The following is a 17915-nucleotide window of genomic DNA, read 5'->3' as shown; positions in this document are numbered from 1 at the left end:
AGATTTTCTTTCTCTCCATCCCTCTCTCTCTCCGCCCCTCCCGTGCTCTCTCTTTCTCAAAATAAATAAAACTAAAAAAAAAAAAAAAAAAAAGAAAGGAAAAGAAAAGAAATTATTCCATCCAAAAAATAAAGAGTGAAGACAAAGAAACAAAACTTCAGAAGCCTGTGGGGCAATATCAAAAGGTCCAACATACATGTACTGGAGTTCCGGAAGGTAAGTGAGAGAAAGGGACAGAAGAAACACGTAAAAGAATAATGATTGCAAGCTCCCCAAATTTTGTTTAAAACATTAATTTACAGATCCCAGAAGCTCAACAAATACCAAGTAAGATAACCACACCTAGGCATATCATAGTCAGGCTTCTGAAATTAAAAAATAAAATCGTGAAAGAAGCAAGATAAAAAGGGTGCATTACATCCAGGGGAATAATTATATCAATGGCTAACTTCTCATCAGAAATAATGGAGGCTAGAAGACACTGGAATGGGAGATACAAACCGTTAAAAGAAAAAAATAATTGTTAAATAAGAATTCTATATTGGAGAAACTGTACTTAGAAATCAAAGTGAGGGGCACCTGGATGGCTCAGTTGGTAGAAAGTGTGACTCTTGATCTCGGGGTTGTGGTTGGGGCCCCACGTTGGGTGTAGAAATTACTTAAGAATACAATCTTTAAAAAAAAAGGGAAATAAAGAGATTTTCAGATAAGTAAAAATGAAAGAATTTATTGCTAGTATGCCTATACTACAGAAAATAATGAAAGTTCTTCAGAATGAAAGAAAACAACATTGCATGACAATTACTCAGATATAAAAAAATAGTAAATATGTAAATATAAAAGACTAAATGTATATATATTTTATTTTGCCCCTCTACATTCTTTGAATGACATAGAACTGTTTAAAGCAAAAATTGTAACACATAATGTAATTCTGTATAATATAAAGATAAGTAACAATGGCACAAAGAAGGAAAAACTAAGGAAACTATCTTACTTTAGAGTTATATTTTACCTAAAGTGATTCTTATTAGCTTTAAGTAGACTGTGATAGGTTAAAGATGGTGTTGTAATCTTTAGAACAATAAAATGCAAAGAAATACAACTAAAAAGCCAGTAAAATAATTAGAATGATATACTAAATGTATTTTCTTAGCACAAAAAAAGCAAGAAAGGCGAAATAAGAGAAACAAAACATCTGAAATAATTAGAAAATGAATAGCAAAATGGCAGAACTAATGCAACCACATCATTAAACACATTAAATATAAATAGAATACATACTCCAATCAAAAGGCAAACTGTCAAACTGGATAAAAGAGCAGTTTTCAACAACATGCTATCTACAAGACATACACTTTAAGTCAGAAACACAGAGAGGTTAAAAATAAAAGGATAGCAAGAAGATATGCCATTCAAACAGTAAACAAATCTAGAGTGATAATATGAGTACCAAACAGACTTCAAGACAGTTTTACTACAGACAAAGAGGAATATATCATAATGATAAAAGAGTCAATACACTCCATATGTATGCCTAATCATAAAGCTGTAATGTACACAAAATAAAAACTAGTAGACTTAAAAGGAAAAATACATATATTAACAATTATAGCTGGAGATTTCAACACCTTCTTTTACTAATCAGTGGAACAAGAAGTTAGAAATAAGCAGTCAGAAAAAGAGCACAACTATAGAAGCTTTGCAACAGATAACCAAAACAACTTAACATTTATAGACTACACCAACAACAGATTTCACATTCTTTTCATGCACATGTGGAACATGTATCAATAAAATTTAAGGGATGAAACAACATAGAGTATGTTCTCTGACCATGATGGGATTAAGTTAGAAACCTGTAACTGAAAATACCCAGACAATCTGAAAATATTTGGAAATTAAACAACATACTACCAAATAACACGTGTCAAACAAAAACAAAATCATAATGGGAATTAGAAAATATTCTGTACTGATTATAAATGGAAACAAGACATAACAAAGCCTGTGGGAAATAGTTAAAGTGGTGTTTAGAGCAAATCTTACAGCTTTAAATGCTTGTATTAGAAAAGAAGAAAAGTAAAAAAACCAATAAGTTTCTACCTTAAGAAGTTAAAAAAGACATAAAGGAAATTAAGTTCAAAATAATTACAAGGTGGCACAAAAACAGACACATAGACCAATGGAATAGAATAGAAACCCCAGAACTAGACCCAAAAACGTATGGCCAACTAATCTTTGACAAAGCAGGAAAGAATATCCAATGGAAAAAAGACAGTCTCTTTAACAAATGGTGCTGGGAGAACTGGACAGCAACATGCAGAAGATTGAAACTAGACCACTTTCTCACACCATTCACAAAAATAAACTCAAAATGGATAAAGGACCTGAATGTGAGACAGGAAACCATCCAAACCCTAGAGGAGAAAGCAGGAAAAGACCTCTCTGACCTCAGCCGTAGCAATTTCTTACTTGACACATCTCCAAAGGCAAGGGAATTAAAAGCAAAAATGAACTACTGGGACCTTATGAAGATAAAAAGCTTCTGCACAGCAAAACTAAAAGGCCACCAACGGAATGGGAAAAGATATTTGCAAATGACATATCGGACAAAGGGCTAGTATCCAAAATCTATAAAGAGCTCACCAAACTCCACACCCGAAAAACAAATAACCCAGTGAAGAAATGGGCAGAAAACATGAATAGACACTTCTCTAAAGAAGACATCCAGATGGCCAACAGGCACATGAAAAGATGTTCAACGTCGCTCCTCATCAGGGAAATACAAATCAAAACCACACTCAGATATCACCTCACGCCAGTCAGAGTGGCCAAAATGAACAAATCAGGAGACTATAGATGCTGGCGAGGATGTGGAGAAATGGGAACCCTCTTGCACTTTTGGTGGGAATGCAAATTGGTGCAGCCACTCTGGAAAATAGTGTGGAGGTTCCTCAAAAAATTAAAAATAGACCTACCCTATGACCCAGCAATAACACTGCTAGGAATTTACCCAAGGGATACAGAAGTGCTGATGCATAGGGGCACTTGTACCCCAATGTTTATAGCAGCCCTCTCAACAATAGCCAAATTATGGAAAGAGCCTAAATGTCCATCAACTGATGAATGGATAAAGAAATTGTGGTTTATAGACACAATGGAGTACTACGTGGCAATGAGAAAGAATGAAATATGGCCCTTTGTAGCAACGTGGATGGAACTGGAGAGTGTGATGCTGCTAAGTGAAATAAGCCATACAGAGAAAGACAGATACCATATGTTTTCACTCTTATGTGGATCCTAAGAAACTTAACAGAAACCCATGGGGGAGGGGAAGGAAAAAAAAAAAAAAAGAGGTTAGAGTGGGAGAGAGAGCCAAAGCATAAGAGACTTAAAAACTGAGAACAAACTGAGGGTTGATGGGGGGTGGGAGGGAGGGGAGGGTGGGTGATGGGTATTGAGGAGGGCACCTTTTGGGATGAGCACTGGGTGTTGTATGGAAACCAATTTGACAATAAACTTCATATATTGAAACAAAACAAAACAAAACAATTACAAGGAAGGAAATGCTAAATATAAGAGTGACAACCAATGAAATACAAAATTGACAAACCATAGAGAAAAATCAATAAAATCAAAAGGTGATTCCTTGAAAAGATCAGTAAAATAAACCTCTAGCTAAACTGTTCAAGAAAAAAGTGATAAAACACAAATTACCAATTATCAGGATTGAAAGAGGGACATCACTACAGATCTTTTAGACAGAAAAGGATAAGAAAATATTGTAAGCAACTTTATGCCAATAAATTTGACAACCTGGATAAAAATGGAGAAATTCCTTGAAAGACACAAGTTATCAGATTCAAGAAGAAATAGAAAACCTGAATAGCACTACATTGAAGGTAATAAATTCATAATTAATTAAAAACCTTCCCCAAAAGAAAACTTTAGGCCCAGATGACTCCACTGATGAATTTTATCATACATTTCAGGGACAAATCATACAAACAGTACACAAGTTCTTTCAGAAAAGTGAGGAGAACACTTTCCAACTCATTTTATAAGATTAGTATTATCCTAATAACCAAACTTAAAGACGATGTCATAGGAAACTAAAAACAAAAAACTAATATCACTCATAAACACAAACAATCCTTAACAAAATATTAGCAAGTCAAATACATTAATATATAAAAAGAAAAATACTTCATGACCAAGTGGAGTTTACCCTAGAAGATTGGCATAACACTTGAAAAACCGATTTCAGGGGCGCCTGGGTGGCGCAGTAGGTTGAGCGTCCGACTTCAGCCAGGTCACGATCTCGCGGTCCGGGAGTTCGAGCCCCGCGTCAGGCTCTGGGCTGATGGCTCAGAGCCTGGAGCCTGTTTCCGATTCTGGGTCTCCCTCTCTCTCTCTGCCCCTCCCCCGTTCATGCTCTGTCTCTCTCTGTCCCAAAAATAAATAAACGTTGAAAAAAAAAATTTAAAAAAAAAAAAAACCGATTTCAATTTCTCATACTGATAATATGGAGAAAACCTGTATCATCATCTCAATAGATGGGGAAAAAACATTTAACAAAATTCAACACCCATTCACCATAATAATTCAACAACTTAGAAACAGAAAAGAACTTCCTCAACCTAAGAAAGGGCATTTATGAGAAACCAACCACTAACATTTTATACTTAATGATTAAAGAATGAATGCTTTCCCCTTAAGATAGGGAGCAAGGTAAGGACATGTGTTCTTACCACTTCTAGTCAATATGAGGCCCTAATGAGTGCAAAAAAGCAAGACAAAGAAATAAAAAGCATACACACTGGAAAGGAATCTAATAAGCAAAGAAAAATTATGTGAAATTAGCAAGGGCACAAGAAACAAGGTCAACTGTAACAACTGAAAAGTTGGAAAAATTTAAAAAACCTACTTCCATTCATAACAGCATTTAAAAAAGCACTTAGGAATAAATTGAACAAAAGATGTTCAATATCTGCATGTTCAATATCTGAAACTATAAAACATTGTTGAGAGACATTAGAGAACTAAATAAATGGAAAGATATTTTGTATTCATGGATTGGAAGACTTGCCATTGTTAAAAAAAAAAAAAAAAAAGCAATTCTCTCCAAATTGATATATGATTCAACACAATCCTAATGAAAGTTCCAGCAGTTTTTTTGTAGAAGTAGTTACCTTTGTTCTAAAATGGACAGGAAATGCAAAGCACCCAGAAATACAAAAATAATCTAAAAATAAAAGAACAATTTTGAAGAACTCACATCACCAGATTTCAGGAATCACTAAAAGCTACAAAAATTAAGACCATGTGGTACTCATACACTGATGTAAATAAAGGATACATAAAAATCAATGGAAGAAAACAAAGAGTTTAAAAATAGATCCACATGTAAATGATCAGTTGATTTTTTAACAAAAGTGTCAAGGTAATCCAATGGGGAAAGAACATTCTTTTCAACAAATGGTTCTGGAAAAATTGGCTATGCCTATAGGAAAACAAAGGGAAGCTCGACCCTTATCTTATACGATACATAAAAATTAACCTGGAAGAGATCATAGAATTAAATACAAAAGCTAAAATCATACAATTTCTAGAAGAAAACAGCAGAAAATCTTTGTGACCTTGGGGTAAACAAAGATTTCTTAGTTATTGAAGTATGAAACATAAAAGGGACACAAAAACATTAGAGTTCATGAAATTAAAACCTTTTGCTCTTCAAAAGACATCATTTTTTAAAAATTTATTTGAGAGACAGAGTGTGTGCACACGCGCAGGACAGGAATAGAAGAAAAGGGAGAGAGAGCGCCTGGGTGGCTCAGTTGGTTAAGTGTCTGACTTCAGCTCAGGTCCTGATCTCACAGTTCGTGGGTTCAAGCCCCGTGTCGGGCTCTGTGCTGACAGCTCAGAGCATGGAGCCTGCTCTCTGCCCCTCCCCTACTTGTACTCTCTCTCAAAAATGAATAAACATTTTTTTAAAAAATTAAAAAAAAAAAAAAAAAAAAAAAAAGAACTGCTTGAAAATTCCCAAGCAGGCTCCATGCTGTTCTATTCCATGACTGTGAGATCATCCCATGATCTCACGTTGGGCTCCCAGAATCCTGAGATCAGGACTTAAGCCAATACCAACAGTTGGACACTTAACCAACTAAGTGCCCCAGGTGCCCCCAAAAGACATCATTAATAAAATTAAAAGGCAAGCCACAAACTAGGGGCAAATATTTGCAAAACATATGAACTTGTATCCAAAAATATGTAAGAAATGCTTGTAATTCAATAATGAGGCAAACAATCCAACTGAAAAACAGGTAAAAGATCATTTAAACAGATACTTCATGAAAAAGATATATAAATGGCCAGGGAGCACATGAGAAGATGCCCAGAATTATATACCTACACTAGAATGGCTAAAGTTAAAAAAAAAAAGTAACAATAATACCAAATATTGGTAGAAACATATAGCAACTGAACTCATACATTGCTGGTAGAACACAAAATGGTAGTCACTTTGCAAAACAGTCTGGCAGTTTCTTTCAAAGTTAAACGTTAACACTTACCATATGACCCAGCAATTCCACTCCTAGGTATCTACCCAAGAAAAATGAAAACATATGTCCACACGGTCTTGTATGCAAACGTTCACGGCAGCATTATTTGTTAATAGCCAAGAACGGAATCAACCCAAATGTCCATGAAATGGTGAATGGATACACAAATTATGATATACTCACACAATGGAATACTTCTGTGAAATAAAAAGAAACAAACTACTGATACACACAACAATATGGACGAATCTCAAAAACATCATACTAAGTGAAAGAAGCTACACACACAAAACACTACTCAGGATGCCACTCACATGAGACCTTAGAGGAATGTAAACGGGCAGGAGATAACTTTTTGGAGTGATGTTCTAGGTCTTGATTTTGGTGGTGATTACCCAATTGTATGCTAAAACTCAATATATACACTTAAAAATGGGTGAATTTTATTACATATAAATTCTACCTCAATCAACTGTAGGTAAAAAAGCCCACACAAAACACAGCAGCATTTTCTTCTTGACTAATTATAATTTAAAAGTAATTGATAAAGGACTAGTTTTTAATAAGAGGATTGAACACATAAAGAAAAATTACGTAAAAGTTGGAAAAAAGACAAAGGGAGGGTTGCATGTCCTTTTAGTGCCATATTGGAGGACTGTTTAAAAGACCTGTGTAAAATCAAAGCCACACTGAGATACCACCTCACACCTGTCAGAGTGGCTAAAATGAACAACTCAGGAAACTACAGATGCTGGTGAGGATGCGGAGAAACAGGAACCCTCTTGCACTGTTTGTGGGAATGCAAACTGGTGCAGCTGCTCTGGAAAACAGTGTGGAGGTTCCTCAAAAAATTAAAAATAGATCTACCCTATGTCTCAGCAATAGCACTACTAGGAATTTACCCAAGGGATACAAGAGTGTTGATGCATAGGGGCACATGTACCCCAATGTTTGCAGCGGCACTTTCAACAACAGCCAAATTATGGAAAGAGCCTAAATGTCCATCAACTGACAAATGAATAAAGAAGATGTGGTTTATATATACAATGGAATACTACTTGGCAATGAGAAAGAATGAAATCATGCCATTTGCAGCAACATGGATGGAACTGGAAGGTATTATTATGCTGAGTGAAATAAGTCAGTCAGAGGACAGATATCAATGTTTTCACTCATATGTGGATCTTGAGAAACTTAACAGAAGACCAAAGGGGAAGGGAAGGGGAAAAAAGCAGTTACAGAGAGGGAAGGAGGCAAACCACAAGAGACTCTTAAATACAGAGAAGAAACTGAGGGTGGAGGGGGTGGAGGGGGTGGAGGGGGTGGAGGGGGTGGAGGGGAGGGAAAATGGGTGACGGCCATTGAGGAGGTGATATACTCACACAATGGGTGATACACTCACACAATGGAATATTGTAATATTGCAATAGTGTAATATTGCACTTGTTGGGATGAGCACTGGGTGTTGTATGTAAGCTAATTTGACAATTATATTAAAAAAAAAAAGGCCCATGTAAGAATTACTTAATTCTCAAAGAAAATGTCCTTATGTCTTTCCTATTTACTGTTATTGAAGGCCCAGAGGACATGAAGTCTTAGGTTAACTTGCAGATTTTTGTGTCTAATAGAAATGCAAATGATTCTTTTTTAGAAGAAAAGATAACCTCAAAGGTTATCAGTTACTGCCTAGTAGAACATCAATCAGTTTTGCCGCTAACTTGCAATCCTTTTTAACATTCTTTTTCAAGTGTCTATAAATACCCAAGCCTTCAAATGTTCTCTGAACCAACTTCGGCTGTTTCTCTCACTAATGAGTTGAAAAATATTGACACAAGTTCATTCTGTAGTTGTATAAAATCATGTTTTTAGTTTTTTAAAAATCATACTCTGGTGCTTCATTTGAGGTCACTTCAAAAAAATTTTTTTTGTTATTATGTTTATTTTTTGAGAGAGAGAGAGACAGACAGAGCGTGAATGGGAGAGGGACAGACAGAGAGGGAGACACAGATTCTGAAGCAGGCTCCAGGCTCTGAGCTGTCAGCACAAAGCCTGATGTGGGGCTCGAACAGTGTCACTTCAAATCATCTCTGGTACACTGATATAAGTCATACATTTTGAGAAACCCCTTAGGTTACACTTGAAATGAAAACTTGGAGGATTCTCAGTACACTGCACTTTTTAAATAACTTTGTGATTATTCTGTGTTAGTGCCAGGGTTAGAGAATCTTGATGAAGCCTCCTTTATTTTTTTTCCATGTTGTAACCTACCATGTAGACTTACAAAGCTAATTCATCATCCCTTGCATTAGAGCCTTTAGAATGCAACCCCTTCATAAAAGTGAGACTTGATTTTATCTTAGAAATCAGTACTTTGTTTCTTGGATATTTCTTCTTCATCTCCAACTTCATCTTCAGTGACCTCAGATCCAGTGGTATATTCTTCTTCTTCCGAAAATAATGATTGTTGTTTCTGAATTAAAACACACACACACACACACACACACCCTTTTAAAAACATATTAATATATCTCTAATGGACGCTTTCAAATTTATCTAAATTTAATGAGTCAAACAAGAGCTAATAAAATGACCAATACCTAATACAACATTCAGGAAATGGCCATAAGAAGTTCTACATTTAGGAGAGGATCACATTACATTAAATATCTTTTATTTATTTCCTTCGCATATTCTAGTAGAGTGTTGGGCCCATAATAGGTCATCAGCATTTGTCAAACTATACCTCTATCACCTAACTGAATGCATGTTCCTTGATATTAGGATTACATTAAAATATAATAATTGCTAGTATTAAAGTAGTCCCATAAGCAACCATATGTACACATTCCCTGGATAAACGTGGCCTTGGATTGCTCAACCATATCTGCATCAGCTTCCTGCATCTACCCACCCTGCTTTCTGTCATCACTGATCCAAATTCCATTTCCATTCTTCTGAATATTGGTGGCACATGGCGGGGTGATGGCAAAGAGGTAAAAAAAAAAAAAATCAACCAACGTGTCAATCAAACCACCAAATACCTGGAATTTAATACATTTGTTGCTTTGTTCTATGACCTAATGTGACTTAAAAGTGACTTCAAAAAAGCCATTAAAGAGACTTATGGAGTATATGTCTGTTTTAAACAATGGCATTTTTAGTAAGTACAAAATTACAGAAGCTGAAAAAGATAACTGCATTGAACTAAAGCCTGTAAAATAAGATACTGGTAAGATTCTATTAAACTAAACTTTAGTTTTGGAAGAAAGAGATCTATGAAAGTAAAGTATAGTTGCTTACTTACCAGTTGCAGAGTCCAGTTTTTCAGTGACAAAAACTATAAGACAAAGGAATGAGAGATTAATAAATTTGTATCTACCCAGATTGCAGCTCCTTATTTTCATGTGGATACTGTAAGAGTTGAAAAAAGCTGCAAGTATAGTTCCTTTCCAGGTTGAAACAACTTAAAACTCAGGCTGAAAATGATGTTTTACAAGGTTTTTATAACGGCTGTCTAGAAAAAGATGTATATGTTTATAAAAAGAAAAGAAAGAAAAAGAAAATCGGGGCACCTGGGTTTGCTCAGTCTTAAGTGTTTGAGTTTTGATTTCGGCTTAGGTCATGATCTCACAGTTTGTGAGATCAAGCCCTGCATTGGGCTCTGTGCTGACAGCATGGAGCCTGCTTGGGATTCTCTCTCCCCCTCTCTTTCTGTTCACTCTCCCTCTACTCCCTCTCTCTGCTCATGCTCACTCACTCGCTCAAAATAAACAAACATTAAAAAAAAAGAAAGAAAGAAAAAGAAAATCAACACTTCTGGGGCACCTGGGTGGCTCAGCTGGTTAAACATCCAACTTCAGCTGGGGTCGTGATCTCACGGTTCGTGAGTTCAAGCCCTGCAATGGGCTCTCTACTGTCAGTGCAGAGCCCACTTTGGATACTCTGTCTCTCACTGTCTCTGCCCTGTCTCCGAACCCTTTCTTACTCACTCTCTCTCAAAATAAATAAGCATTAAAAACAAAACAAAAAAACAAAAAGGAAAATCAACACTTCCCAGTATCATTTCCAAAGGATAAGTAAACCACAGGCAGAGATAATATGATTTAATTTTTGAACTATTTCAATCACTTTTTAATGTTTATATTTTATTATAGATTCAAGAACCAAATTATATATGGATATTCAAAAAACCTCATTTGCTATATTGTACATAATTAAAGAATGATAATGATTGAATATTTGTAGCCATTTGGAGTTGACAATACATTTTACATAGAATATTTCACTTTGTCAAGTAAATGATACCTCAGCCAATACAAAGCGAGGAAGTTCATGGGCAAATAGAGATTCCCTGGTTGTCAGTAATAAGAATCAAAGGAATTAAAGCTATCTGGCCACCTGAAAAATATTTCAGTTTTGAAACCCTGCAAAAACTAAATGCATTCCTGATTTCTTTTTTTTTTTTTAATTTTTTTTTTCAACGTTTATTTATTTTTGGGACAGAGAGAGACAGAGCATGAAAGGGGCAGGGGAAGAGAGAGAGGGAGACACAGAATCGGAAACAGGCTCCAGACTCTGAGCCATCAGCCCAGAGCCCGACGCGGGGCTCGAACTCACGGACCGCGAGATCGTGACCTGGCTGAAGTCGGACGCTTAACCGACTGCGCCACCCAGGGACCCCATCCTGATTTCAATTAAAAAAAAATTTCATACCAAAAACGTTTACAGAATTAGAATTAGGAGGGGACAAAATATCCCATCCACACTATCTTCAATCCTCAAATCATTACTTGTTCATAATAAAACCTCTGAAGAACATGTTATATTTTTTCCCCAAACTAAAGTTGATTAATTATTAGTTGAGGGCAAGGAACATGTCCTATTACCCTTACAGTCCTACTAACTCAGCATTTGTTATGATCAGATAGTCAGTAAATGTTTATTAATTGAAAATGTCAATTTCAGTTTAAACCCATCACATTTCTGTCAAAGATTAAATGTCACCAATTGTTCATATCAAAAAAGAATAAGTGAAACAAGCTACTCACAGCATTGAGCTCCCCACTTTTGGGGCCCCATGGTGTATTTGGCTCCAATAAAACATCACAGTCTAGACCCTTTTCATCACAGGGACCAACCCCAGAATCACTTGAAAGAAAAAGAGATTTTAGGGAGACATGTTCAATTTCAGAAGAAGTTAAATGCAAATGATGTCTATTTTTATTGCAAATGTTTTATAAATGTTCTTTAGAAATATAGTTCTTGAGTATAAGGCATGCCACCTCAACATTTCCATTTCTTAATTCCTCCAGTGATTTCCCCTAGCAGAAGACACTCCATACAGGGGAGGCACTACTGCATTCCAAGCATCCTACTTGCCAGGTAGTCAAATGGGCTGCTAAGACTGGTACTTTTATGAGAATAGCCTTCAGGAAAGGGTCCCCCTACCCCCAACCTGACAGCTTACTGCAATTGCAAAATGATAGAAGTGACTTCAGAAATTATTAAATCAAGGAGTTCAAATTTATGCAAAGAAAACCTTTATCATTTTTTTTCTAGTTGTATCAATCAAGGATTTAAAAAGGGCTTAAGTGACTTCGAAAAAGAAAAAAAAACCCTCAAAAACTGAATTGCAGGTCCCAACCTTTCAATCACCAAAGACTCTTTTTATTAGTTTTTCTTTCCCTTGGACCGCCCATATTTTTTCTATCAAATAAACACCTGCTTGCTCTTACTGCAAGCTGACATATAATTTCAGTAAGCTTTCTGGAATAACGTAAGCTATGTGGGGACTGCCATTATTGGTTTGGGGAGGCACGAGGATTCTGAGATGGGAAGCACTGAATAAAGCGCTGCAGCGCGTCCCCCCACCCCCACCTCACCTAACTGTATCTTTAGAAAAAGGCACAACAATGACATCTTTGTGTTTGTGCAGATCGTCCAGTATTCTAGTGGTTGGACACGACAGCAAATCTCCGCCTTCACTTTGATCATGAAGAGCAACTATGTGGTCCTTCACTTTACAACCCTGTCATGTAAGAGATACTACATTAGAGAGGTTGGTTTGTAATAGAAATATTCCTTTAAAGATGATTGTATGTTTTTGTTTTTCTTTGCCCAGCCATATTGTCATATTAACCATTTTATAACTTTTTCTCAAGAAAAAAATAAGGCAGTTGATTCCTGTATAATGCAGGGTTAGGGGTGCATAGTCAAAAATCCACATAACTTTTGGCTCCTCAAAACTTAACTACTAAGACTACTGTTGACTGGAAACCTTACTGATAAACAGCTGATCAACACATATTGTGTGTTATATGTATTATATACTGTATTCTTAAAATAAGGCAAACTAAGGAAAGAAAATCAAAAGGAAGAAAAAATATTTATGGTACTATACTGTACTTATCAAAAAAAAATCAACGTATAAGTGGATCCATGCTGTTCACCCATGTTGTTCAAGGGTTAACTGTGCTCATACAGAAAAGAGCATGAAATATAAATGTACACCTTAACAAACAGTCAGGAATATTCATGTAACCAACATTCATTCACATTAAGAAACAGAATATTGCTGGGGTGCCTGGGTGGCTCAGTTGGTTGAGCATCTGACTCTTGATTTTGGCTCAGGTCATGATCTCACAGATCGTGAGTTCAAGTCCCACATGGGAGCCTGCTAGGGATTCTCTCCCCCTCTCTCTCTCTCTCTCTCTCTCAAAATAAATAAACTTATATATCTATAAGTGTATACACACACACGCACACACACACACACACACACACACACACACACATATTAAAAAAAACTAGAATATTACCAACACTTTTGGAATTCCTATGGGCTCATTCCTGATTGTAACTGCCTCCTTTCTCCCAAAAGATAATCTTTATCCTGACTTTTATGGTACTCACTTCCTTGTTTTTATCCTTTTACCACTAAAGGATGCATCCCTAAACTTAGCTATACTTTTACCTCACTTGTTTTGTTTAACATTATGTCTTTATGAGTCAACCACATTATTGTATGTAACAAGAACATTTGTTTTAACGTATACTATTCCATTGTATACAAATTCACAATTTGCATATCTATTCTACAGTTGATGGATGGGTTGTTTCCAGTTTGGAGCTATTACAAATAAAACTGTTATGAACAATCTTTTACATTTCCTGGTGTAAAAGTGCTCATGTGTACCAAATTATATTACTCTCAGAAGTATATGAGTGTTATTACTCTATATACTAACACTTGGTAAGGCATTTTAATCTTAGTCATTCTGGTGAGCATGTAGTAGTATCTCATTGTGGTTTTAATTTGCATTTCCTCAATTACAAATGAGGTTGAACTCCTTTTCGTGGTTACAAGACAGCTAAATGTCTTTTTTCCCCCAGCGAAATGCCTTCTTGTGTGACATTCCTATTATTGTTTTCTTATTGTGGGGTGCCTGGGTGGCTCAGTCGGTTAAGTGTCCGACTTCAGCTCAGGTCATGATCTCACAGCTTGTGAGTTCGAGCCTCATGTCGGGCTCTGTGCTGACAGCTCAGAGCCTAGAGCCTACTTCTGATTCTGTGTCTCCCTCTCTCTCTGCCCCTCCCCTGCTCACGCTCTGTCTCAAAAATAAATAAACATAAAAAAGTTAAAACACTGTTTTCTTATTGATTTGTATGAGCTAAAAACATCTTAATATGAACCTTTTATGGATATGTTGCTAATATCTGGTCCTACCTATGACTTTGTCTATTGAAGTTTATTTAATGTAGGTGATGTACTGGAATTTAAAAATCTCTTTCTTGGGACTCCTGGCTGGCTCATTCATTAGAGCATGCAACTCTTGATCTTGGATTTGTGAGTTTGCGCTCCATATTGGGGGGTAGAGTTTACTTAAAAAAACTAAATAATGGATGTGTGGGTGACTCAGTTGGTTGAGCATCCACCTCTTGATTTCAGCTCAGCTCATGATCCCAGGGTCATGGGATCAATCCCTGTCTTGGGCTCCATACACTGAGCATGGAGCCTGCTTAAGACTTTCTCTCTCTCTGCCCCTCTCCCCTGCTCACTCTAAAATAAAAAATAAGATTTTTTATGGTATTATCTTTTAATAGCTTTATTAGTTCTCCTTTCACATATAGATCTTTTTTTGTGAGTAGTTTGGGATAGATTCCATTTCCATTTTTTTCCCCAAATGGATATACCAATGTTCCAGGACCTCTTACTAAAAAGTCTACCCTTTGCCTACTGCTCTATACTGCCACCTCTGTCATAGTCAAGTATCCAAGTGGCTGTGAGTACTCTCTTCTACTGGTCTGTCTACTCTTTGCCAGTATCACCCTAATGGCTTTGTAATAAATCTTCATGTTGGGCAGAGCAAGCACTTCTACCTTTGGTTCTTTGAGAGTATCTTGGTTATCCTTGGACCTCTTCATTTCCACAGACATTACAATCAGTTTAGCAAAGTTCCCAATAAAAATCTGTTAGTATTTTTATTGAGATTACATTGATCTAAATAGACCAGTTTGGGGAACATTTACATCTTTACAATACTGAGTTTTCCAATCTATGAATGTGGTATGACAATCCATTTTTTAGTTTCATTTTCTCTCATTAGTGTTTTATGTTTTCTGTATAGAGTTCTTGCACATATTCTATTAGATTTAATCCTAGGTACCTGATTTTTTTGAGACTACTGTAAATGGTTTCTTTTTATAAATTTGATCTTCTAACACTGTTTGGTTTATAGAAATAAAATTGGTTTTTGTAAATGATGTTTAACAGATCAATCTTAAATTCCTATTAATTCTAATAATTTATCTGAAGATTCTTCAGGATTTTCTATGTTCACAATGTGATCTGCAAATTATGACAGTTCCTTTTTGATCCTTACACTTTTTTTTCCTTGCATTACTATACTGTCTAGGACCTCCAGTTCAATTTGAATAGAACTGTTGTAACAATGCGCACCCTTATCTTACTCCTAATTTCAAAGGAAAACTTTTCTACATTTCACTATTAAGTGTGACATTTGTTTTAAGTTGTGTATTATCTATTCTTTATTGGATTGTGTTATTTCCCTTTTATTTCTAAATTTGCTAAGATTTTTTTTTTAAAATCATTCCTCTCATTCCCTTTATATACATTAATTTGGAAGTTATACATTCTTTTATCCTTTTAGTGGTTATCCTAGAACTTATAACACGTATCCTTGACTTATCAAAGTCTAATTTGTTAATACCTCCTGTTTTTTTTTTAATTTTTCTTTTAATGTTTATTATTTTTGAGAGACAAAGAGACAGAGCATGAGCAGAGGAGGGGCAGAGAGAGAGAGAGAGACAGAATCTGAAGCAGGCTCCAGGCTCTGAGCTGTCAGCACAGAGCCTGACATGGGGCTCGAACTCACAAGCTATGAGATCATGACCTGAGTCGAAGTCGGATGCTCAACTGACTAAGCCACCCAGGCACTCCATTAATACCTCTTCTCTTAAACAATGCAAGACCTTTTAAACTGTCAGACCTCCACTTTAACATCCTTCTAATCTACAGGCTATTGTTGTGGGTTTTAAAATTATACATTAAAATCTAGAGTATGTGTCGATTATTTTAAATTTTCTATTTTACTTATATAATCCTATATTTATTACAAACATACACACACACACATAAAGTGTTACCATCATTGCTTAATATAGTCAATGTTCATTTAGATTTACCAATATACCAATTTTTTTCTTTGGTCTTCATTCCTTCCTGTATCTTGAGAACATCATTAGTATCTCCTTTAAAGCAATTCGTTGGTTGAAAATTCCTTCAATTTTTCTTTGCCTAAAAATGTTTTTATTTTGTCTTCACTCTCGAAGGATATTTAAGGAAGGCACAGATTTCTAGAATGTTAACTATTTCTTTTGGTACACCAAAGACTGAAGGAACTATACTCTGGCTTCCACTGACGCCATTTTGAGATGTGAACTCTCATTATTGATATTTTGAAGGGATTCTACTTTTTCCATCTGGCTGCTTTTAAATGTTTTCTTTTGTTGTCTGCAGTTTCACTCTGATATGTGCAGGTATGGATTTCCTACTATTTTTACTGGAAGTCACTGGAATTTTTTTTTTTTGTTTTTAATTCCAGTTAGTTAACACACAGTGTTATATTAGTTTTAAGTGTACAATATAGTGCTTCAACAATTCCATTAAAGGGAATCACCGGAATTCTTTTCATTTTTTAATTTATTTTACTTTTTAAAGAGAGAGCAGGGGAGAAGGGCAGAGGGAGAGAGAGAGAATCTTAAGCACACTCCATGCTCAATGTGAAGCCCAATGTGGGGTTCAATCCCACAACCCTGGGATCATGACCTGAGCCAAAATCAAGAGTCCAACACTCAACCAACTGAGCCACCCAGGCACCCCTGGAATTCTTGAATCTATAAATTAAAATCTTCCAATAATTCTGAAGTATCTCAGCTGTTATCTCTTCAAATTTTGCCTCTAATACATTCTCTTTTTATTTCTATTGGGAACCCCATTAAGAAATTAGTGCTTCTTACATAAAAAGATAAATAGTGTAGAATACTACTATATGAGGTACTTAGAGAATTCAAATTTGTAGAGACAAAAAACAGAATGGGAGTTGCCAGGCACTGAGGGGAGGGGGAACGGAGAATGTTGATTGGCTATAGAATGTCAGTTTTTGCAAGACGAAAGAGTTCTGGAGACTGGTTGTACAACAGTGTGAATATACTTAATACTACTGGGCCGTACACTTGAAAAACAGTTCAGATGGAAATTTTTATGTTTATTTTACCACAATTTAAAAAATGACATGCACTCTCTAGGTTTCTTACTTTTAGATTTCTCATCATTTTGTCTCTCTGTGCTTCATTCTGGATAGTTTCTTCTGACTTTTATCTTCCAGTTGTATCTAATCTCCTGTTAAATTTAAATTTGCCACTGAGCTTAAATTTGCCACTGAGCTTAAATTTGCTAATAACCCAAATTCCTTGGCAGTAAATCTAATCATACCCATCCGGCAAAACCCCAATTCTGGACGAACTCAACTACCCATTTTCTCCATGTTTGCACTCAACCAGCTTAGGGGTGCTAGAGAGAGTGACATAAAAGACATGTTGGGTTTCATTGTAAATTTATGATTACCAATCTCCCATGGGCTCTCAAACTGCTTATTAACCTACAACCTTTCTCTGGAAAATTCACTCTCATGTTTTCCAAAAAGACTACTTCAAACCTTCCCTTTTCCCTTATTATTAGCAGATGGCTTTACCCCCTACTATATAGAGAACAGGAAAGGGATTAGATTGGAAAAATTTATCTAAATGACAAAAACACAATTTTACTAA

At 35.8% G+C, this 17915-nt stretch overlaps 1 protein-coding gene across 5 annotated transcripts in view; it reads right to left on the bottom strand.

Annotated features, from left to right (window-relative positions):
* SANBR (SANT and BTB domain regulator of CSR) overlaps positions 1–17915 on the bottom strand; it is a 63655-nt gene that overhangs the window by 9420 nt on the left and 36320 nt on the right. For 4 of the 5 annotated variants that reach the window (XR_008289338.1, XM_027072390.2, XM_027072393.2 and 1 more), the window contains 4 exons: positions 12449–12594; positions 11615–11714; positions 9871–9903; positions 8937–9036 (listed from right to left, as the gene is read on the bottom strand). Coding sequence is in view for 3 of the 5 variants with exons in the window: in XM_027072390.2 (XP_026928191.1) it covers positions 8937–9036; positions 9871–9903; positions 11615–11714; positions 12449–12594 (379 nt within the window). In the remaining 2 variants the exon portion in view is untranslated. Of the gene's footprint in view, positions 1–8847; positions 9037–9870; positions 9904–11614; positions 11715–12448; positions 12595–17915 lie in introns of all 5 variants that reach the window. The other variant, XR_008289339.1, reaches the window with a different exon arrangement.

This window comes from Acinonyx jubatus, chromosome A3 (genome assembly GCF_027475565.1).
Source record: "Acinonyx jubatus isolate Ajub_Pintada_27869175 chromosome A3, VMU_Ajub_asm_v1.0, whole genome shotgun sequence".
NCBI classification, from domain to species: domain Eukaryota; kingdom Metazoa; phylum Chordata; class Mammalia; order Carnivora; family Felidae; genus Acinonyx; species Acinonyx jubatus.
Note: the sequence above shows the minus strand (reverse complement) of the source record. Positions and strands in the feature narration are given on the sequence as shown.